This window comes from Misgurnus anguillicaudatus, chromosome 4 (genome assembly GCF_027580225.2).
Source record: "Misgurnus anguillicaudatus chromosome 4, ASM2758022v2, whole genome shotgun sequence".
Lineage (NCBI taxonomy): Eukaryota > Metazoa > Chordata > Actinopteri > Cypriniformes > Cobitidae > Misgurnus > Misgurnus anguillicaudatus.
In genome coordinates this window covers 5,958,751-5,983,748 of record NC_073340.2, presented here as the reverse complement: position 1 = coordinate 5,983,748, position 24,998 = coordinate 5,958,751, and the positions used below count along the sequence as shown (strand labels likewise).

The following is a 24,998-nucleotide window of genomic DNA, read 5'->3' as shown; positions in this document are numbered from 1 at the left end:
TAAGTGCATAACTGCATATGACTAAATTTGTTTAAGTTCACAGTACTCAAATGTATGTGTTTTAAAACTAATGCAACCGGTTTACTTAAATGGTTTGAGTTGAGTTCACTTTTAGGTTTTACAGTGTACTCAAGGGGATTCACAAATCAAACTACTGTTGATTGATTTGCATTTCCTGAGGGAAATTCACGTCATAGTGCTTTGAAGTGATGTTTTAAGTTTTAGCTTTAAAAAGCTGCATCAAAGCCACTTTTCTACTCTTATGAAACTTGTTTGGACACTTAGTTTATTTTTTTTTACTTATGCTTTGTGTTCCTGTGACCTACCCTGCATATGAAATTGCCTGCGTACATACTACACATAAAACCTCAATATGCAAAAAACAGGATGCTATGAAGTATCTATAGTCTACTACTGCTTACGTTAAGATTTTTCACTGTGCACTGAATGGACATTTTTCGAACCCACGAGACCACAGGACCTGAGCCAGGCCAGCCTGATATCACAAGAATTCGTACGTATTTTACAAGTTGGCGTAGATTAAGGGGCAAATTGGGTTGCTGCAATTTTGAAAATTTAAATTTAAAATTTGACCAATTGGTATACATCAAATTATCAGTCCTTACCCTTACTGTAGGTCAGGAGTGACATTATGAGGGTAAGACCATAAGATAAGGGAATTTATGATTTTTTTTGCCAACTATGTCAAGTAAATATGCCTATACCATCACATGGAATCTAATTTATCTTGAACTTAATGAGATTTTTACTTGCAAGATGAATTATAGTCATTTACGTATCTAAATTTCTGATTCATCAATCTACCCTGGCTTGGAATCTAAGAGGCTGTTTACACTTGGCATTAACATGTGTTTTCGTCGATCGGATCACAAGTGGACGACGTTAATGCCAGGTGTAAACGGTGTTCAAAACGTTTTGAGCTCGTCCACTTTCGACCACTTTCAACCACATTCAGAGGTGGTCGAAAACACTTTCGATCGGATCGCTTTGGAGTTGCGGAACGCTCATGTGGTTGAATGCGTTCGAACAGCCACACGCGACCGCCTTCTCTCCGCCCATTTATCTAATCTGAGGTATTAAACACAAGTTTTACGTCTTTTTTGAATTCTGGCGTGAACATTCGGTGAACAGCGCTATTTTAAGCCTTTCATTGATAAAACTAAGCGGCTGATCTCCGTAGTTTTGTTTTGAAAGCGTGTGAAAGTTGCGCGATCCTATTTCATCAATTGCGCTGAAAATTCAAAGAAAGCTCTTACATACTCATGTACAAAACACTGTGCAGCATGTTTACTTGCTAAACAAGCAGTGCACTCCGACATAATATTACTTTGCGTCCATATAAACTCATAATTACTCTCGCTCGGGTTTGAATGACAGGCAGAGAGACTCGCCCACCGTCTCACAGACCACCCCCTCGTAGTGTTCGGCACGGAGGCGGTCGAAAGTGGACAAAAGAGACGGATTTAAATACCAGGTGTAAACGTAATGTGTCTCTCTCGTCCACTTGTGATCCGATCGATGAAAACACATCTTAATACCAAGTGTAAACAGCCCCTAAGCTTATTTTAGATGAATGCCATATATCAAAACTTTTAAATACATTGTCAGAAATGTATAATTGTAGGATGCTTTTGTTATTTATACATAATTGATTGGCAAAATTATGTATTGTGCTGGTAATGATGGTGCTGGTAATGACATTTTTGTCAAAAAACTAGCCCTACTAGCTATGCTTTTCTGGACATCAAGGCATCAGTCTTTTCAGCTTGAAATCCATGTGCTCCACTATGTCATTAGGTTACCATGGCTACCAAATAAACTTTTGATGAAAAAACAGTGGAAAAGTGCCTTTATGCAGAGCGTGTTGGTAATGACAGCTAAACCATGGGACAGGTAGAAATTACGCAAAATAAAGTACAAAATGCTTAATCTCTGCATGTAGTTTATTAGTTCAAGTAACATTTAATTCATATGCACTTTTTTATTAATTTTTGATACATAATGTTTGAGATATGGCACGACATGTGAAAACTCTGGTGAAGGACAACATCAAAACACTGATATTGTACCACAAAACAACAATAAAATGTGATAAAATTATTAGTAAGAGCAGCCATAAAAAAAGTCTAGGCTTGTTTTTGTCTATACTAATTAATGGTGCTCAAATTTATTAGATTTGATTAGTTTTTAATAGAATTACACCCTGGGGACATAAATACCCATGAATTTGTACGAAGTGAATTGTACAAAAACATATTATCATTACCAAACCAATAAGGAAACCCTATCCCTAATTTCGATGTCAAAGGGACATAAGCAAATTATACAAAAATGTACGAATGTGGTCGTACAAATTAATACGTAATAGCCACTTTCTAAAATACGTGCAAATTGTCATGAGATAGCATGGGCCGGGCATCTCTGTCCAGTGTAGGTTATAGAAAAATCTTTGGTGACAAGGATGTGGTTAAACTGTATACTTGTATAACACACGTAAATTATTAAGTACATCATAGGTGCGATAATGTACACATTATGAATAAATACATGCCGGATAAACGTGATATCTATTTCAATCATTGCTGTTATTCGGTCTTGTTGCGAATCAGGAAGCAGTCATATTACGCAGCGTGACACAGAGGGTAATGTAATTGTGGCCTATTAATAGCACTGTTCTCTATTTTTAGCAAACCATTGTGCACAACAGCTCCTAAAATAACCAAGCTGCACTAAAAGGGCAAAAGTGAGCCCTTACATTTGGAATCATATTGTGGAAGAAAACTTCAAGACTTTGCCTTGTAGCCAATCCTAAAGTCACAGCAGGCAGCACTTGGTATCTCTGAAGCCTAGATTAGTGGCTGATGAGCCCAACTCCTCAATCTGTCACTCCTGAACGAAGCTCTTATTGGATTCATGCAGCTATAGCAGCCCTACAGACTAGGCAATGCTCCCCGAAATAGGCTCTTTTTATGGGTAGCAGCATCCGTACTGATTGCCTCTGAATGGGTTGCTCAGCACAAATGAAAATTACAATTTTTCATGCATCTGAACACCTAATACCCCCCTTTGCTCGCTTTTGTTGTCTGCGAGAGTCACAGTTTTTCTTCTTCACTGCATTAATATGCTTAATGTTGTCCTCTTATCAATTCTAACAATTTGATCATGTGTTGTTGTTCATGTTTTAAGATCACTTCTCACTATTCCCAATTATCTGTCGTATCTGTTGTTTTAAGACAGAAAAAAACCTGTTGTCACACAAATTCATCACTAAAACTGCTCACTTAACTGTAATAAAACAATAATTTATAATAACCTAATACTACAAACTTTTATTTAGACATAAAGCACCACAAAGTGTGGAAATGTCAGAGAATTTAACACAAGTTTAAGCTCTTTTGAAAGGAAACTCTTTTTTCCTCTCTGATTTTAATAAATTTAAACTCTTTTTACACCATAAACTGTAAAAAAAAATAGGTTTACACTGTAAATCAAAAGGGAGAGAAATTATGTCCTAAAGTTATTTATTTCTAATAATAAACTGACTTTTATCTCTCAAAGTGAAAATAAAAGTCTTGGAAAAATGGAAAGGATTACTAATAATTTAATAAATGTCCATTTATTCAGTTTTAAACTTTCTAAATAAGGGATTGGGAGATGCGTTTCGTTAACACGTCGGAACTCAATTTCCCATAGTTCATTGCGTCGTAAGTAGGTCAAAGGTAAACCGTCATGTCCGCTGTGTTACCTTTGGCATGCAGAAAGTTCCTAAGCAATACAGTAATAAACGTTATAGTCGTTTACACAGAATGTTGCTGATATATTGTTGAAAGGGATTAGACTTCCTCTTTTATACCTGATCATTTACGAGCGGAGAGTCCTTGTTCGACAGAAAACCCGAACTGGATTGCTGTGGAGGCTTGAATAACGTGGATTACAGTCAGGTATCAGTCTTTATCCGACTTTCAGGCAACCTTACCTGTCTTCGTGTCGTGTGTAAATGTGGGTCCCGCTGAAACAACAGCAAGCCAGAGCTCATTTTTCAGATGTGTCACCCGGTTCGCCTAAATTTAAATGAAGATTGATTGTGTTTATGTTTGATTTATTGTGCGCGTGAGCGCTGACTGGAAACGTGCTGTCATTTAGTCTGATTATTGTCAGTGTACCTACTGGAAAAATGATTTTTGCGAACAAAAACATTTGGCACTTATTAACACATTAACGCAGGATACACGATTTTCTGATTTAAGACCACCGGATTACTCTAAAAAATAGGTTAAATAGTGTCACTTTAATGAAAAGTGTATTTTATACATTTAGTTTATTACACATCTCCAACAAGTAGCTAATGTTTAAGATATAAACCATACATATACTTAGAATAGATAAGAATCAACGAAAGCATAGGTTTTAAAAAGTTTTACACGTTAATAAATGAAGATGACAAATCAAATAGCATCGCATGTAATGCTGCGTTCATGACAAGGTCGGGAGTGGTAATCAGTGTTGCCAGATAGAGTTGATGGTTTTCAGCTCAAAACTGTCCAAAAAAAACCCACCCAAACGCACAAAAACGCACAAAATATTTAAAACATTTTTGTTCAATTTGATTAGCATTTAGTTATTTTAACTGCCATAATGAATGCATCATACTATAACTAGCAATTAAACACCAGCACCTACAGAACCACAATAGCAAAATGACATATCTGGTGGCCCCCTCGCCCAAACGCACAATGCACTTTTACAGCGTATTTAAATGGTTTTAGGATTATTCAAATACCCAATTCGTTATTAACAAATTCAACATCTGTTTTTATCTATTATATTAATATACCTGTATTTTTTTAAGTGTGTTACATAGAAAGGTAGATTAGTCTAATTTAAATCCAAATAATAAGGTTGATTAGCCCTTACTAACTGCAAGTTAGTCAGAATCGTTCTTAAGACGCAGTCTTAACTTCACGGCTATGTTTATGCAACCGGCCACAGAACTATGTACAGTCTGGCTGAAGTTCATGGTACCAGAATGACAGCCAAACATCTGGTTCTGTTCACCTGAAATGCTCCGATAATTCATCCAGGGCATAATTCAACAACGGCATTGATGTGTGAAAAGCACTGTACGTTGCTATCCGGAGTCTGTGTTGCAGGATTTGCAGTGCTATTTTCCGATTTAAATGGCATTACACCCAAGCCAATTTTTACCTGCACAATCAAATAAAAAAAGAAACGCCCAATTGGCCGGACGCCGCCAAATCTGGCAACATAGCTGGTAAAATCTCAGTTTAAATGTACCACCTCTCATCTCAATCACACATTTTGCCAGATTAAACATCACACACACTTTATTTATTTTTTTAATTTACTACTTAAACTGACGAAAATACTTTTATACTTTAAATTTTTTTATTTTATAACAGTGTGGTGTGAAATTACTTTAAAGTTTATTTTTACGTTTCACATAAGATAGCAGCGCTAATCTCACCTGAGGTATCCTGGGCATGACATCAAATGATGGGTCTCCCATGAGGTCAAGTTGATCGTTGTACCGTAAGTTCACATGTTTGATTTGGCTTCAAGCTCCGTTCCAGACGTTTTTTTCGAGTTTGAGATGAGTTGTGACTGAGTTATCTCAAACAAAGCAAAATTGTCTGGAAGCTTGGTTGGACTTTGGATATTTCAATTTGTGTATTCCCACCTTCGACTAAAGCCCTGCTTCTTATTCGGTAGATACTTTGTATTTTGAGATTTGTTTACACTGGAAGGAGCTTACATGAGTATTCATAAGTTTCCTGAGCACTCTGTGTGATCTCAGATGTAAGTTATATTGTCATGATCGTGCATGGACAGAGCCCAATCTGTCTTAAAATACGTCCTTAGAAGGTCGCAGCCTTTGAATTGGGACACAGATTGTAAGGTCAGGAGACAAGACAAGGAAGCACACAGCCCAAAACAAAGGCCGTGTGCTGCCACCTAAAACATGGGCCTGTCATGATTCTGCCTCAAGACAAGAGTTAAACAAGGACAAGAGGGCAGAATCATGACATACTTTTTCATAGCAATGCTGTACATATTTTTTAGAGCATAGTAGCATGTGTTTGTGTGGCGCTGACATCAAAGTACTAAGAGAGTGATTCAAAAGCTATACTTGTCTACAGTGAACATGATGGGTTCTTTGATCTTGGCCTATCTTTTGCTGAGATTAAGGACAGACAACTCAGGGCAAAATCAGCCCTTTGTACCTGTAAACAAAGAGCTGTCTTTAAACACTAAGCGTTTGAATGTCTGTTTTGTTTTGCTTGATTGCGAAATTAAATCTTTTGCATACACATATGTACAACAGATTTTTTATATATATTCTTAAAGGAATAGTCTACTCATTTTCTATATTAAAATATGTTAACTTATTACCTTAACTAAGAATTGTTGATACATCCCTCTATCATCTGTGTGCGTGCACGTAAGCGCTGGAGTGCGCTGCAACGCTTCGATAGCATTTAGCTTAGCCCCATTCATTCAATGGTACCATTTAGAGATAAAGTTAGAAGTGACCAAACACATCAACGTTTTTCCTATTTAAGACGAGTAGTTATACGAGCAAGTTTGGTGGTACAAAATAAAACGTAGCGCTTTTCTAAGCGGATTTAAAAGAGGAACTATATTTTATGGCGTAATAGCACTTTTGGGAGTACTTGGACTCGGCGCAGTAACTACCTCCTTCTCCCATTATGAGAGTGAGAAGGGGAGCGGACTTTTCAGGCGAGTCGAAGTACTCACAAAAGTGCTATTACGCCATAAAACACAGCTCCTCTTCCAAATCCGCTCAGAAAAGCGCTACGTTTTATTTTGTACCACCAAACTTGCTCGTATAACTACTCGTCTTAAATAGGAAAAACGTTGATGTGTTTGGTCACGTCTAACTTTATCTCTGAATGGTACCATTGAATGAATGGGGCCAAGCCAAACGCTATCGAAGCGTCGCAGCGCGCTCCAGCGCCCACGCGCACGCACACAGATGACAGAGGGATGCATCAACTCCTCCCAGTCAAGGCAATAACATATCCCAATATTGAAAATGAGTAGACCATTCCTTTAATACCATTCCACACGCAATGACAAGATGGAACTAGTCCAGCCAATCACAGTGCAGATGGTATTAATGGAGAAAGGTTGACCAACTGAAGGGCATGTTGATTGTCCATTCATAAAGAAATGGCCTTGTAATTTCTCACGATAGATGCAAGAGCCATTAGAGATTAGATAATGAATGATCTCATCATTTATTATATGTTCATCAAACCTTGAGCCGTGAGACTCAAACTGGCAGTTTTTTCAGGTTACAACACAGACTTTCTTACCACTAGGCTACAACTGCCCCTTTATGCAATCAGAACTTAAAACAAGTCTTTTTAAAAAGATTTTTGAATTTCTCATCTTGCCAAACCATTTGGCAAGCATCTATATTACACATTAAAGAATAGTTAAAGTAAAAAAAAAGATTCAATATTAGCCAGTTGTGCAAAGGCAACATAAGTAGGCCATGGCAGGTTAATTTTAACACAAAGTGTATCCAGACTCTGTCAACACATTTCTCTGTTTGTTTAAACATTCTGGTCAGCCCGACACAGCAACACTGACCCAGCCAAAGGTGTGAGCTTTTGTTTTGTTTGAATTAATTTTTAACTACTGTTGATTCCCAAATGTCTCTGGATCATCTATTTTTAGATGTCTATTTCATCTAAACTATCATACAGATGGAAAATGTATACAATATATGTTTTCTTTCTCTCCTTAGATGAACATGTCTCTGGCGGTCCTGTCGAGGTTTATAGACCTGACAGAACCCAGGTTCTGCGTGGCTGTTGTTGCTATCATTTTCAACCCATTCTTCTGGAATGTGGTAAGTGTTCTGTTTCTCTTCAACACTGTGTTTTTTGTTACCAGTAATAACAGGCTTATGTGAGCAGGTCATTCTTACATAACATGCATACACATTTACAGACTTTGAATGTCTCCCTGCATTTCAATTGCACATCATTTACAGTACAATCAGAATGCTGATTGCTCTGGTTTGGAGTAGAAAAGCTTGCGTCTGTTTGAGGACGGATCTTTTGTGTGTTAAATATTGTTTTTTAGTGAACCCACGTCATAAACCTCTTTTCTATGCTGAATGGGTTTTTTAATGGGTGAATTATTTTTCATATTGATGTTAGCAGGACTTATTTTATGTGTCCAATACCTGCATGCCATAAGTTGGCCTTACTGCTCATATGACTGAAAATCCTTTAAAGGTGTCAAAGGGCTGGGACGATAAATCGTGTGATGATGCTTGGTATGCTTTTCAATGAAACTATTTGTAGAAACATTTTACGAGTCAACACTTCAGGTATCTGCAGACTTGCCAGCTTTGGCAAATTTGCCTTTTTGACATTGAAATAGGCCATTTAGTTGAGTCATTTAAATCCGAGTTGGGACTTATGGTTCGTGTCAACTGAACTTTGACGGGCAAAGCAAGCAGACTTTTTGACAACAAATTGCTTTTGATTATGGATGGTGATAATTTTGTAATAATAAGATTACAAGTTGTCAAGTTAAGCAATTCCTTATTCATTTTAGAGGCATGGTATGCCAAGGGCTGTCCCTAAATCTAATTGTCACTAAATACAGCATGTCTTGCTGCAGTGTTTAATAAAACATAATTCATATAACTTGGAGTGATCTAGTTGTGTGTAAATAAGTTGTGTGTTGGTTTGCATAACTAAATCGCATCTTTAATTCTTCTTTTCGCCTTCTTACTTTACTGCAATGTGTTTGTAATATGGTTTCATTATTAGTCATATATCTCTTGCTGGGCAGGACTGAATTATGGATAATACAGATGGGTGATTCTCGCGAAATTAGACTTATGAGGTGTCATGAAACATTTTGATATAAAAGGAAATGCAAAGTAAGAGTATCAAAATAAGAAGCATCTCCTCATGATTTCAAATTACATCATACAAACCAATTTTTTTTTTTTTCCGTATTTAAGGGGAAAATTTCATTACCGCAATGTGTCCATGGCTGGATTTGGGGTCTTTGACATGGAAATATTTTAGTGCTGCACAATTAATCGCATCGCAATCGCAATGTCAGCCTGTGCAATTATATGACAGCAAAATGTTGCAATTATATAAAATAAATAAATGTGTGGACTTGTTAACACAAACTTTCTGATAACAGTTTGATGATTTTCCTTGCTGTTTAAAAAAAGAAAGAAAAATGAACAAAAATGGCAGTGCACCATGTGGCATGCACGTGTGTGGTGTGCGTCGTCACTTATACCAGAGCGAAGATGGATGCAGAGGAGGTTGACAGTGATCTGGTAGCAAAAAAAAAAAAACTATATCTGTTGTATGGCGGTATTTTGGATTTAGGATTACTGACACTGAGCAGTTGCTACATCACGTGGCAATACGAAAACATTTCTAGTTTTACAAATACACATTTTAGCTAAACTGTGTGTGGATTTTCCTTAAAACCCATCAAGTTGACTCATGATACCATTTAGCATAATCGCAATCGCACAGCGCAATATTAGCAGCAATAACCGCAATGGGAAAAATTACCCAAATCGTGCAGCCCTAAAATATTTATAATAAAAACATCTAAAAAAAAAATTAAAAGCTTCAGTGCATGTTACACTATAAACATTTACAGTAAAGAAACATGTGCTATTTGGTGATCATTGGTAAATGTAGAGACAATAATAAGGAATATAAATGTGTTCAAGACCAATTTTCTCATCCTCCGCAACAATTTTCAATCATTGTTAAACCTTCAAGGAACTAACATTAAAAAAAAAAAGGGTTGTAGGAAGAGACATAATTGACTGTGACACTCAAGATGGCTACCAGGTAAGCAGTTCTTATTTTTTCTCTCCAGATAAAAGTATAAATTTTGTTTGTCATAGTACCAAGACAACTTTTTAGTTCTCATTACCGAAACATGAGTATGTAAATGCATATATTTAATGTAATATGTTGCGGTAATGATTTTTGATAATGATCATCTAAAAAATGTAAATATTTCTATAGGAAATATATTTTAAATCCTCTAAAAATAACGGTTATAGTAAGTTCAGACCTTAATCTTAGATGTGCAAAAAAATAAATTGGCTTCAAGGGCTTTTTAAAAATTCTGATGCTGGACACCTTCTAAATCTGTATTTCGTGAGAAACACCCAGATCAGTTTGCAATTATATTCTTGAGAACATTGTAGGACTTGACTAATCCTGATTAAGCTTCTTATAAGAATCATTCTCTCTGGGTGCCACCTTTGTCCCTTTCCCAGGTGGCTCGGCTTTAGACTCAGGTTTTCCAGTTGTTTTTGTCAGCACGTACAGATGTTGTTGGAAATAATGGTGCCATTTAGAATTGAATTAAGGTTTTCAATTTAAATTATGCTGCATTCATTAATTCTTTTTTTTTTTTTTTGAAAATTGGAGGAATTTGAATAGCAACTTGATTTATGTCTAGGAAAAAAGCTAAATTCAGAGTCGAATTCAGAGATATGGTATTTATGTAATAAATATTTTCCGGACTATAAGTCACTCGGAGTATAAGTCGCATCAGTCAAAAATGCGTTTTGTAGAGGAAAAAACATATTTAGAAAACGATTTTACAAAATCCAAGCTGAAGAACATTTAATCTGGAAAGGCAAGTTATTCATTCAACTAAACAATAGCACAAAGAACAGCAGGCTGAAAAGGTGTCCATACATGTTAAAGTAACATAAACAGTTATTTACACGATACACAATAGCATACAGAACATACATGAGAGGTTGAATAGACTAAATTAACAAGATAAGCCAAATCAAGTTCAAAAAGGTCCTGAAGTCATTTTGCATCACCGAATCTATTGAATTACATAAATACAGGAGAAGCATAGAGCGGACTCTCACGGCTGAAGACGGTAATGGTTTCACTTGGTTCATATGAAATAATTTTGACGTATAAGTCTAGAAGTTCCAGGACCTGCCAAACTATGGAAAAGTGTGACTTATAGTCTGGAAAATACAGTTTGTATACTGTGCAAAGTCTTAGGCCACCATGCTACCATTAAATGTGTTGTTTTTGCAATGGTGTAGTTATCATATATGATTGTTTCTCAGTTTTATTGTTTGAATACAACCAGACAATATACAGGAAATGTGTATGTAGTATTAAAAACTGTATAAAAGTATAAGCTAAAGTATTTAGGGTAATAGCGGGCAACTGCAGGATCTCCTTAACCTATATGAAATTAAAACCCAATTTCTAATTCTAATTGAATGACTTCAGGACTTCAGTCTCTTCAAAAAAAGCTCAAGATGTGTTTCGTGCAAAGAGAGGTCACACTAAATACTGACTGATGTCTGAAGAAGACATTTAGTTCTGAAAATGTTTTTTATTTATTTTGTCTACATATTTCCTGTTTGTTCTGTTTGTATCCTAATAAAATATATTGAAAAATAAATATGGATGGACATTCGTGAACCCACGTCATAAACCTCTTTTCTAAAACTTCTAAAACAACAAGTCTGGTGGTGGTGGAGGCATAAGATGTTTGCACAGTACTGTGTATATATATATATATATATATATATATATATATATATATATATATATATATATATATATATATATATATATATATATATATATATATATATATATATATATATATATATATATACATACATACATTCTATATTTAGAATATGCACCTTACCGTTTATTTCAATAAAGCTCAGTTTGCCAGACATAGACCTTTTTTCCACAACATGTATGTCTGTGCTTGTTTTCTTCTTTCTTTCTTTTACCTTTCCTGTATTCATGCTGTACTTTAAGTGCACCCACCATTAAGAGCATGTAGACCTTTTAACGTATTTTTTGGGTTATTGTATTCAAGATGCAGCCTTCAATATGCTATCAAGCTAACATTAGGGTTCCTTTTAAACAAATTACTGTGGGGCAAAACAAATTCAGGGCTTTTTAAAGGTAATGGCGATAAGGGCCAATCACAACAATGCAGCACAGAACATTTCTTAGACCATGTAAGAGCTACTTTCACCTGCTGTGATAATAATAAAAAACAAAAATCAAGCCTTTTAAACTTTCACCGATGAGTGCATTTACTATATTTGTAGTTATTGGATACCATAATACTATTCAAAATAAATCTGTAATAATTCTTAGAAAATTCTGAGTGCCCTAATATAGGTTGTTGTGAGTAGTAGTCTGGTTGTTGACGTGTGATGCTAATGCTTATGTGACCAAAGTGGTACCAAGTCGTGCCACTATAACCTCTAACAGGTGTTATGGCAAACATCACTGAAAAGTACAGAAATGTACAAGGTGAAAGTGTAATGCTGTACAACGTGCGATAAGGCAGTAAAGGTTCAAGGTTCACTTTGGGTTTTTTTTTCTTTCTGGAGCTCATCTTATTATAGCATGTGTGAAAAAACATGGAGGTGCAGAATCGTGTTCCTACGCCATTGTAAGGGAACATGGTGTTTCCCTGTGTCCTCTGTGGTAGCAGAAAAAGTGTGATCGAGATGTCCTCTCCTTTAACGTGACCTTTTCATTTAAGACAGATCCTGACTGAGCTTAGCAGTAGCCCATAGAAGCCATTCAGTTCTGCATGTTGGCATACGTTAACTGGAAAAATGAGGCAAAGTAGGCCTGTAGTGATTATTATATAATCTCCTATACAATATATGAAGAGTTTGGTTCCAAAACGCGATAAACGCCATTTTTGAAAAAAATGAGTTACTGCCAAAATCAGTATTATATCAGGTCAGTAGTTAAAAGTAAATAATTAATTTAACGCAAAATCCAATACAAGCCGTGATATTCTGTCATCTTTTCTCCCTTTTTTCCCAAAATGCGACAAACGCCACTCCTCCTTTTTTACAGAACGCAATAAATCCATTTCTGATATTACAGCGGACCATTCACGCAATGTAAACAAACAATGGCGGCGCGCTGAGTACACAGAGTCCTAGTTTTCCTCATCTACTTTGTACTTCGTGATCAACAAACAAAACAAAATAATACTTTAATAGCATTGCCAAACCTGTGATGGTTTTCTGTGACGGGAAAGAAACGTAAGCCATCAACAGCTAATAATTTCCGCGAGAGGCACTCGGTTGCTTGTTCTCCAGACAGCATCAAGCTTCTCATGCTAAAACATTGTGTTCTTAATATAACAAAGTAAGTGTTTTGATTAATGACATTAATGTTTATTTTTTAATCATTGTATACCACTAGTCAACTAAATAAATATAAAATGGTAAAGATGAATGCACATTTATACATTGATTTAATAGATTTATAGCATTTTGAAATAAAAAACTGTCATGGATTTATTGCTTTTTGTGGAAAAAAGAATTAGTTTTTATAATAAATCTTTGAAAATCAAGTTATGGATTTGAATTTTTTATGTTATTATAACCTAAAGATGCTATGTGAAAGTTTTTAACAGAAAATTGTGGTTTTCATCTTGTCACTTTCTTGGTATAGAAAACACGTTTTTACCGAAATTTGTCAAAATGGATTTATTGCGTTTTGGAACCAAACTCTTCATATATAATACCTATATAATCTCTAAACATTGTAAAGGTATGATCATGATTATTGGTACCTTAACGTACTAATCACACATTGTCATTCAAATAGAAAGTATTTAAAATACAAAAAAATCTAAATTGAATTTTTAATAGCACTAGAGTATATTTCTAATAGCCTAAAGTCTATTTCTGATAAGCTGAAGTCTATTTCTAATTTGTGGACAAAAATAAATCTACAATGTGAAAATAAATCTACAATGTCTCTCCTTTTGGGTTTTAATTAAAAAATTCACATAAAAAATATTTGAAAGTGGAGGGAATCGCATGAATAAAAAAAATGTTTTCTCAAATAGATGTTGACCACACTTCTTGGCCCCCCTCTTCATTTAATACTACCTCCATTTTCAAAGATAACAGCTAAGAGTCGTGTTTTATAATGTCTGATGAGGTTAAATAAATCATGTCAAGATCTTAGATTATTCCTCCATACAGAATTTCTCCAGACCCTTTAACGGTTGCTGCCCTCTCCTCTTCAGTTCACTCCGATCATTTTCTATGTTAGTGACCCATTTTTGTTGATTTTGATGTTTGTTTTGAAACAATTTCTTTATGGAAGATTAGAGGTCTTCACAGAGGACACGTACGGTTCCGGATCTATATTTTAAATTGACAGATGAACTTTATGCTTTGTTTGTCATTGTTTGGACGTGCTGCTGATGTTTGGATAGGTCGCATATTCATTTCCAAATGAATTGCTCGTACCGCCTGTGGGCAGGACCTTATTAAAGACAGTGGCATAAACTGGCAATATTTGTTTTTAATTGTAATTATTTTGTTTAAAAGTCAGGATACACTCACCTAAAGGATTATTGGGAACACCATACTTATACTGTGTCTGACCCCCTTTCGCCTTCAGAACTGCCTTTTTTCTACATGTCATTGATTCAACAAGGTGCTGAAAGCATTCTTTAGAAATGTTGGCCCATATTGATAGGATAGCATCTTGCAGTTGATGGAGATTTGTGGAATGCACATCCAGAGCACGAAGCTCCCGTTCCACCACATCCCAAAGATGCTCTATTGGGTTGAGATCTGGTGACTGTGGGGGCCATTTTAGGACAGTGAACTCATTGTCATGTTCAAGAAACCAATTTGAAATGATTTGAGCTTTGTGACATTTTGCATTATCCTGCTGGAAGTAGCCATCAGAGGATGAGTACATGGTGGTCATAAAGGGATGGACATGGTAAGAAACAATGCACAGGTAGGGTGTGGCATTTAACTTCTTCCACCCTGAAGCTATTTTGGGGATTTTCGCCTGGATTTGGCCTACCCAATTTCAAAAGCTTCCCATACCCACATGCAGAGGTTTACATACAAATGTTTGGTATCATTTTACAGGAAACCCTTTGAAATTACATAAAACACTGTTGAAAGTGCTAAACATGGTTGTATGTGATGTCAGTCCTCTAATAAACACAAAAATAAATAGGCGCTTTTTGATGTTTTTTTTCTAAAGTTTTTATTTAAAAGTGTATAACTCTGGCCCTGAGTGCCTCAGCTCCCTGCAGACAGTTTTGTTTGATTCCAGCAATTGCCAGCTTACAGAGGAAAAAAGATTTTTTTCTCTATCATAATCTATGCAAAAGTTATTTTACTCCAACTGATGGGAGGAATAATACCCTTTTTGTATACAATTTCTGCCTAAAAACATTTGAAGTGCTCCCATAACCACATACAGTGGAATAAATGCAATTGCTTTATATCATTTTAAAGAAAACCCTTTGAAGTTACATAAAAAGCTGCTGTTTGTGACAAATAGTGTTATTTATGTTGTTTTTCATATGAAGAAACACCAAATTTTCTTTTTATATGTTGTAAATACTGCCTCTGATAGTGTATAACTCTGGTTCTGGGTGCTCTAGTATGGAAGGTTTTTTTGGTCTTTTTTAAATTAATTAATTAAATTATAAAATAAAAAATAAAATCGCAAAATATGTCCCAAATTTGAAAATGAAATGCTAAAATAAAAATTTAAACATTATGTTAAATTATTTCATTTTCATTTTTAACGTGATGAAGCATTATTCCGGCAAAATTGAAAAATTTAATTAAATTGATGATTTGACATTTCATTTTCAATATAATCTTGAGTCAAGACTCACAAAATTAAAATAAAAAGGCAAACTTGAAAAGGAATCCGTAAATACATTTTTTAAAAGGCTTTTCATTCATGCCCAATAATAGGGACAAAATTAAAATGTAAAGTTCAGTTTTAATGTTATGTTCTCTTTTATTTGTTGTTTTTCTTTTTCATTTTCGTTTTCATTTTCGTGTTCATTTTTATTTTCAACTTGTATGCAAATTCAATGTTAGTCAGTGGGTGGGGCTTACTTGCATAAAAAAGGGGATTGGCTGAAGCGGTTGTTCAGTGTTGCCAACTCAGTGACTGTGTTGCTTGCCAACTCAGCGACCTTGGTGCTGCATCTGGCGACTTTTGGACTCATTTAGCCAAACTTAGCGACTGTTTGGATGAATATTAGCTTCACATCTGTACAGATAGGCTGTGTCAATTGTATTGGCCCACGAGTGCCGGGTGGCGCTGTCACGGTGAAATTTGCGTCTACCCTCTGTGCATGGAGCAACATTTAGACTGTACGAGCTGACGCGTGGATTGTTTACATTTCAAAGGAGGAACAAACATTAAAAGAAGCTGGTCCGCTGTTGTGTGTGTGCGTGTTTTTACACATCTGGTCCGGTGAGGCGTCAGTCATTCTCATATGCATTCACAGTGTCACGCAGTGTGATAATCGTGCAATACATGCGCCGAAATCCGGGAAGGACTGGTGTATCATATGCTCTCAAAATTGAAATTTGCCGTGAGGCACTATAATCACACTGCGTGTTGTTTGTATTCATTTCATGAGAATGGACATACACAGCGTAACTTACTTTTGCAGCGGGCACACCGGAGCAGACTTCAGCCTTTGGACGGGGTTCAGCTTCGGCCCAGTTTTAAACCCTGCATATTTGTAAGTGGTCCTCATTTGTAACGCTGATTTGTTGGCTGTGACCGTACGGGATTTTGTTTGCGGTGAAGAAGCAACAAAATTACGTGGTAGGGTGTTACAGCACAACAACCCACCCCAGGAAAGGAGTAATCGTATATATTATTAAAACAACAAATTATATTAGCAATAACAACATGAAATAATATGCATTTCTTTATGCCGTGACATCACCGCACCGCATTTATGTGCGTAGCTCGTCTTTTAAGCTTCAGCTATGGTCAGAACTGCAGCCTATGTTGTGTCCAGTGCAGTGTACAGAGTAGACCCCGAAAGACTCACATTGGGGTGATACTTGTGGGGTGGTACAGACAGCACAGATAATGTTCATTTAAAAGTAACTGGCTGTTTGTGTATGTCTGCAATTCATTGAACTGGCGCCTCATCGGGTCGGATGTGTGAAAATACGCATACATAACAGCGGACCGGCCTCTTTTGGTGTTTGTTCCTCCTTTGAAGTGTAGACAATGTACTCGAATCTCATCCGCGCGTCGGCTCGTGCAGTCTAGATGTTGCTCCATGCACAGAGGGCACATTTCACCATGACAGCGCCACCCGGTACTTGTGGGCCAGTACAATCGCCACAGTAGCCTATCTGTACAGATCAGATGTGAAGCTAAAACAGTCGCTAAGAGTCTAAAAGTCGCTAGATGTAGCAATAAGGTCGCTATGTTGGCAAGCAACACAGTCACTGAGTTGGCAACACTGAACACTGCTTCAGCCAATCCCCTTTTTTTAAGCAAGTAAGCCCCACCCACTGACTAACATTGAATTTGCAAGTTGAAAATAAAAATGAACACGAAAATTAAAACGAAAATGAAAAAGAAAAACAGAACATGAAATTAAAACTTTACATTTTAATTTTGTCCCTATTATTGATTGGGCATGAATAAAAAGCCTTTTAAAAAATTTATTTAAAGATTCCTTTTCAAGCTTGCCTTTTTATTTTAATATTGTCAGTCTTGACTCAAGATTATATTGAAAATGAAATGTCAAATCATCAATTTAATTAAATTTTTCAATTTGGCCGGAATAATGCTTCATCACGTTAAAAATGAAAATGAAATAATTTAATATAATGTTTTAATTTTTTTTTAGCATTTCATTTTCAAATTTGGGACATATTTTGCGATTTTATTTTTTATTTTATAATTTAATTAATTATTTTATAATTTAATTAATTATTTTATAATTTAATTAATTAATTTAAAAAAGACCAAAAAAACCTTCCATACTCTAGCAGACTGCAGACAGTTCTGGTTGTTACCAGCAGCAGACAGTAAACACCCAAAAAAAGAATGATCTCTTTAGCATGTCGCATTCAAAAGTTATTCTCATTTTACTGAAGTGTCCGAAAATACATTTTTCATATAAATATTAAATTTTTGTTTTGGACATATAATAAATAACAAGGGATTATTCATGCACACAACCTAAGAAAATGCTGTGAATGGACTCATTTTTTAGAGTAGGACCTAAGAGAAAAGATGGTGTATCATTTGTGGCTATATGTGCTATCTGAGGCAGTCCACACTCAATTTTCCCATATGTTTACAAAAGACGATTTTTTACCTTATTATTCATTCAACTATTGTTGGATATGTGTTGATAATAGAACTAAAATAACGCTGTAGCCTTATTCTTGAGAATGAGAGCTTTCATTTGATATAAGACTTGCCCATGTTTGTGATACTTGAAAAATATGAAATATGTGAATATTAAATCATATAAAAAATTATGGGGGGGTGATAGTGTAAATTAAGTGTAAATAACTTTCTTACAGTATAAGATTTCTCAAAGTGATGCAGGAGAAAGTAGAGAGTCTAAGCTTTCAAACAGTATCTCATATGTGTTACTGGGGTCCATGATGGACCATTAAAGATTAAAAGAATATTTTATTTGAGTCAAAATACGAAATTTTGTACCCGGGACTGGGTCCTCAGGGTTTAAGAGGTTAAACGATGCACAATTGGCACTAAGGGACCTAAAGTGTGCCAAGAAAACATCCCCCACACCATTACACCACCACCACCAGCCTGCACAGTGGTAACAAGGCATGATGGATCCATGTTCTCATTCTGTTTACGCCAAATTCTGACTCTACCATCCGAATGTCCCAACAGAAATTGAGACTCATCAGACCAGGCAACATTTTTCCAGTCTTCAACTGTCCAGTTTTGTTGAGCTTGTGCAAATTGTAGCCTCTTTTTCTTGTTTGTAGTGGAGATGAGTGGTACCCGGTGTGGTCTTCTGCTGTTGTAGCCCATCCGCCTCAAGGTTGTGCGTGCTGTAGCTTCACAAATGCTTTGCTGCATACCTCGGTTGTAACGAGTGCTTATTTCAGTCAAAGTTGCTCTTCTATCAGCTTGAATCAGTCGGCTCATTCTCCTCAACAAGACATTTTCACCCACAGGACTGCCACATACTGGATGTTTTTTCCTTTTCACACTATTCTTTGTAAACCCTAGAAATGGTTGTGCGTGAAAATCCCAGTAACTGAGCAGAAGTCTGAAATACTCAGACCGGCCCGTCTGGCACCAACAGCCATACTCAAAATTACTTAAATCACCTATATTTTCCATTCTGACATTCAGTTTGGAGTTCAGGAGATTGTCTTGACCAGGACCACACCCCTAAATGCATTGAAGCAACTGCCATGTAATTGGTTGATTAGATAACTGCATTGAGAAATTGAATAGGTGTTCCTAATAATCATTTAGGTGAGTGTATGTGTATCATGTTTGTGTGATGAGTATTTGGAAAGTATCAATTGATTTTGTAACGTCTTTCGAGAGACAGTTTGCGGACACAGATGTCTGTAAGCGCACCCTGTTTATTTTCTTTATTTGACAAAAACACAAAGATATGTTGTTATTGTGAATGTACACAAATAAAACTAGACCACCGCATATTTTGCTTTTCCATTGGATACTATGGCTGGGACAGCTACAGCTCCCTTTTGGGGAGGTTTCCAACTTGTACAATACATAGTATCTGATATTTTTTTAGTAACACCTCAGTTGAGGTTTCAAGTGATACTAAAACGTGACGTGTAACACTGCAGATCACTGATTGGTCAGAGAGAATTGTCACTAGCATCATTGCTAAATGCAAGATTACCTTTGTGCACCGTCGAACAGACCAAGTGATGTTGTCATCTTTGCTTTGTTGTCCAAGTTCCCAAACGGTGAAAAAAATCTACATGCTGAGAATCAAGAACACCATTCCATTGACATGAGCATTTGTTTGTATCGCGTTTATGATGATGTCAAGGCAGTATGGGCTGCACAACTATAGATAAGTCTATAATCTCACCCGCTCTAAAGCAGAACTAAACTGCAATGGAAAAGCAAACTTAGCCGAGCTGTGTGGTACCGAGTCGTGTCATAACGATAATAGAAAAGTGCCATTAGTCATTTACACACCTTTGTGTTGCTTACTAGATTTAAAGTTTTATAAATGACATCTTATAAGATGAACTATAATACTAATGACTCATCCTATAAGTGTGTATTCAATTGGTTCTCCAATGAAATGTGCTTTAGAATAATAATGTCCTTGTTTGGACAACCACTTTAACACTAGCCAAACTATGACGTTAAACTGTCTCAGCAAAACCAAAATATCTAGTGCGAAATGCTCTAAAAATACAACTTCTCTTAGCATTGTGTTTCTAGTTTTAACGTCTTCCTACACTTCTAGTATTACACTTGGCATCTTTTTTATGCCTTGACAACTTCAGATTCACACAACTACCGCTGTGTGCCAGAAATGTTATTTCCGGCCTTGCATATGGGCCACTGTAGTTTCTGTGAGCACTGCTGATAACATACACATCTGTTTATCCGGCCTCTTTTCTCTGCTTCTTCTGACACACTAACACCACTTACCATCTCTTCAATTAGGTTTTTAGGACAGGAAGCAGTTCTTGAGTTATGGTGTGTTAGTTAAAGCTTTACTTTACTTTACTTTACTTTACTTTTCAGAAAGAAGGAAAAAGTATTCGACCACCATGTCACCATTATGATCAGAAATACAGGACATTTGTATGCAGTATTAAAAAGTCAAAATAAAATAAAAATCTCTTTAGTTAGACTGAAAGAGTTAAAGCACAACAATATGGATATGTAAAGCAAAACTCGCCTTTCCACATTAGAAAAACAATGTCCAAACAAAAAATATCGGACTTTATCAAACATCCATTATTTAAAATTAAAAATGAACAGGTTTATTTTTAGAAATTCTGTTATTTTTTTGTATTACAAACTTTACGTAAACTTTTCTTATGTTCTTGTTCTGGGCAGGACTAAATAAAAAACAAAACCTTAATTTTAAAAATTTCTTATGTTTCTGCAAAATTGTATATATGCATATTTCAGCTGGTATCTAAATGACTTAATGCACCATTAAATACAGTATTTTAAAACGTCTATTTAGACTACTTATCATTTTATTCTCCATAATGGAAATAATTCCTAGCCAGCGGCATTAAAATATTGCCAGACATGATTTACTGTAATTGGCTGTTTTCCATCTCTCAGGTCTCACTCAGTTATTTCACTGCTTGAGTTCAGGTATTTTGTATTTATTTTAGATTTTTTTATATCCCATCTTCTTAGTTATATTGACATGTTTATATTTTAGTTGCATTATCTGTCCAATTGCAGGCTGAAACAACCTTTCTTTGTCTTGGCATTGCTTCATATGCTTGATTTTTTTAAAGACATCACCACATGTGTTACAATAAGCTAACGACAGTGTAATGACAGTCCTGAAGTTACTGCTTGGAAAATGTTTTTGTTTGGGTTTTTTTGGAATTTGGAGCAATCTTTTAAATTCTGAAGTCCTTTATCACAACTCTTTTTATATAATTTTTTACTAGCACATTTTAGGTCTAAAGTTTGTAAAACAGTTATCATTTTGCAACGTAGTTTTAGAAGTATTAAAAGTTTTTATGCTCTATTCAGGCATGCGTCCACTGTTTTACAGTTAGTATAGTATTTTTTTATTAAAAGTTACATAAATAATCGTAGTACTGTTTGGAAGTGTGTAGCAAAGAAATTGAGCCTTATGTAATACTGTGAACCATGCATTGGTGTGTAGGGCTGTCGCGGTGAAGGAATTTCCCTTGCGGTGATTTTGCGTGGCTCACCAGCGCGGTATGCGGTTTTACCGCCTTCATTTACTAAAATAAAATATTTTTTAAATCCAGAACAATGAGGTCAACTAATAGATGAAGGGTAGACTACAGGTATTCCCCCTTATGAAAAAAAAAGATTAACACAAGCTATACTACAGCTAAATATATTTTTGAGAAAACAAAAATAAATTGAAGAACATCCTATAGGCTTGTTAAGTGCAAATTAACAGAGCATCAGTCAATACAATATCAGCAAAGTAATGCGGTTACCGCGACAGCCCTATTGGTGTGGGACCGAAATTTTACATTTGACTTATCCTTTATATTTATATCCTTTATATATATCCTTAACAAGGATACTACAAACACGCACACAAGTTGCGTTTCCATTACCCTTCACATTGTGCAAACTGAAATAGCGAATTGAAAATGCATTCAATGGAAACACTGAAATTTCGCATAAACTCCCATATATTGCCAAAAAGTTTTAACGCTAATGACTATCGAAAAACTGAAATGAACTGAACTGAAATGTTTGGTTGCACTGTAAAAAGTGAAAGTTGAAAATTCCTAACGTCTAAAATTTTTTGTTTTGCTTTTCTCACTTTAAAGGAACAAGCCCACATGTTGGGTGTTTAGCTTCTTCACTGCATCCCCCAGAGTTAGATATGTCCAATCATACCTTTCTCATCTCCATGCGTGCTGTAACTCTGTCTGACGCAGCCCCCGCTAGCTTAGCTTAGCACAAAGTCTGGAAGTGAATGGCTCCAGCTAGCAAACTGCTCCCAATAAGTGACAAAATAACGAGAACAATTTCCTATTTATGTGTTGGGATTTGTATAGAAACACCGTGTACAAATAACAAGGTCATATGAGACGGACATCTTTTAACCGTATACATACTGGGAACTATATTCTCAGAAGACAAAGCAGAAGCACTGCTACTTGGGCGGAGTGATTTGCACAACTCTGACCGAACTCTCTGCTCCTCACCAGCGGCTTCTCGGATGCTGTGAGCACTTGTCCCAAATCATTAAGGATTAACATTGGCTGCTAACGTTTGCATTTTGAAGTAGACGATATCTGACGAAGCTCGCACTATTTAATGTGCACTTCTGGTTTACGATACCTACGAGTTGTCCTAGACGCGGCGCGGTGCGACGCTGAGCTGCGCGGCCGGTGTGCGATCCCCTTAAGGGAGTTGTTATATTTTTCAGCTTTTAAATGTCTAATAAGTCTCTCCTGTAATCATGTTTCATGATTATTAAACATAATGTGCAGAACCTTTATTAAATTAGATCTCTGAGGCGGAGCTGTCAGCTGTGACATCACTTCTAAAATAATATAAAAATTTTCTTTAAAAACGAAATTGTGCAAATATTTTAAAATATATAAATTAAAGTCAATGAATAAATAATTATGCAGCAAATTTAAACACTTAAAAAATGACAGTATTATCGTCAAGTGAAAACTCTGAGGTTAGCTTGCAAAATACCCTCTAATATAACAACAGTCTTTTGTCAAAAAAAAACAACAACATTTAAATAGATTTTATATGTTTAGGATATATTTTAAATTAGAAACAAATGAATAAATACATGGACCGCAAATTGAAACACTAGGAAAATATCAGTGGCAATACACATGCCGACGGCTTTACAGAGGTCAAAACATAACATAAATTGTGTCCTATATATTATATTAATACGAATAAATAAATATCCTCCACCAAATGGCAGTCTTACTACAGTATACTATAAGAAGGAACCTAACTTTATTCATGTTGTCAGGAAAAACTGAGCTGTGTGTCCAATGGCACTGTCATTTAGTGCCGAGATCAGCTCATTTGCATATTAAAGGACACACACACAAATGGCACATTTTTCCTCCCACCTACAAAGTGGCAATTTTAACATCTTATTATAAATTATTTTTATTGTATTTTAAGCTAAAACTTCACATATACGTACTCTGGAGACACCAAAGATTTATTTGACATCTTAAAGTCTTGTGAAACTTAAATTGGTAACACCTAAAAAAATGAAACTCAAAGTGAAAATTTAAGTTAAATACTTAAATAATAACTTTTTTTTTTGATGTAAGTAACTTTTGAAGTTGATCCAACTTTTACATTTTTACAGTGCAAAGTTCTTCCTGTATCAGTGTCTTTTCCTAACTTGTGTGTAGATTTTCCATTTAGATGCTGTTAATAAATAAATAAACAAGCAAACAAACAAACAGAAGTGATGCAAGATGTTCATTAACATCATTACGTGAACTATTGGATGGTCTTAGTTTATTTAACCTTTAGCTAATTTATCACGAGATCAGCTCATTGACCCTCTAATTCTCTCTTTTGCTATGTCCTTAAGGTTTTTTGTAATGTTTTTGATATTGGCCATGCACATGACCAGCTGACAATGTGTCACACTGCCATGTGATGAGTTAATATGCTTGACTTTGAGTTTTTGCAAAAGAGATTTAAGTTAACAGTCTTATAAGACCTTTGTGATGAGAAGAGAGACAGAAAGACTCCAGTGTATATAAGTCTTGTAAGCAAAATGATCAGTTGGAAAAGCAGTAACACGAAGGCTTTAAAGCATTGTTTTCTGTGGATGAAGACATTTATAATTTATATATTCATAGAATGACTTGAAGCAGCAAAGATAGTACTGTTGTCTACTTATCAGTCACCACATAAAACAAAACAAAAAAATTACCTACTGTATATGCATTATGGGCTTTATGTTTTGTATACATTTCATATACGTTGTGTGGAGTTTCGGGGATGATTCTGTCAGGTTTCTGCTATGAATGATTTGTTGAGCAAAGATGGGATTGAAGAAACATCAGGAGAAAATGCTGATGTGTTTTCCATCCAACAGCGCTTATCTGTAAGACGAAAGCACTGCATTTTGTACTATTTGGTAACCATTTACAGGAATCTTGTACATCAGCTACTAAAAGCTTCACAGAGGCCTTTGTTAGAAATGGATGATGGATACATTACATAAGGGTTTTTATCGACCTCTGGAGATGGGAAGACATCCACCTGATGGGTCTGAACCAGCCAAATCTGCCTTAGACGAGTGCGATGAATGACCACCTGCCTCAGCCTTCAAACTCTGAACAAAGAACAAAAAAGTGGATTGTAGGAACAAAAGAAGTATAAATT

At 35.7% G+C, this 24,998-nt stretch overlaps 1 protein-coding gene across 2 annotated transcripts in view; it reads left to right on the top strand.

Moving 5' to 3' along the window:
• Positions 1 to 3,719: 3,719 nt before the first annotated feature.
• Positions 3,720 to 24,998, top strand: part of pemt (phosphatidylethanolamine N-methyltransferase) — a 73,760-nt gene continuing 52,481 nt past the window's right edge. The window contains exons 1-2 of one of the 2 annotated variants that reach the window (XM_055176715.2): positions 3,720 to 3,962; positions 7,817 to 7,921. In XM_055176715.2, the coding sequence (XP_055032690.2) occupies positions 7,817 to 7,921 (105 nt within the window). In that variant the 5' untranslated portion in view covers positions 3,720 to 3,962. The remainder of the gene's footprint in view (positions 3,963 to 7,816; positions 7,922 to 24,998) is intronic. The other variant, XM_055176714.2, reaches the window with a different exon arrangement.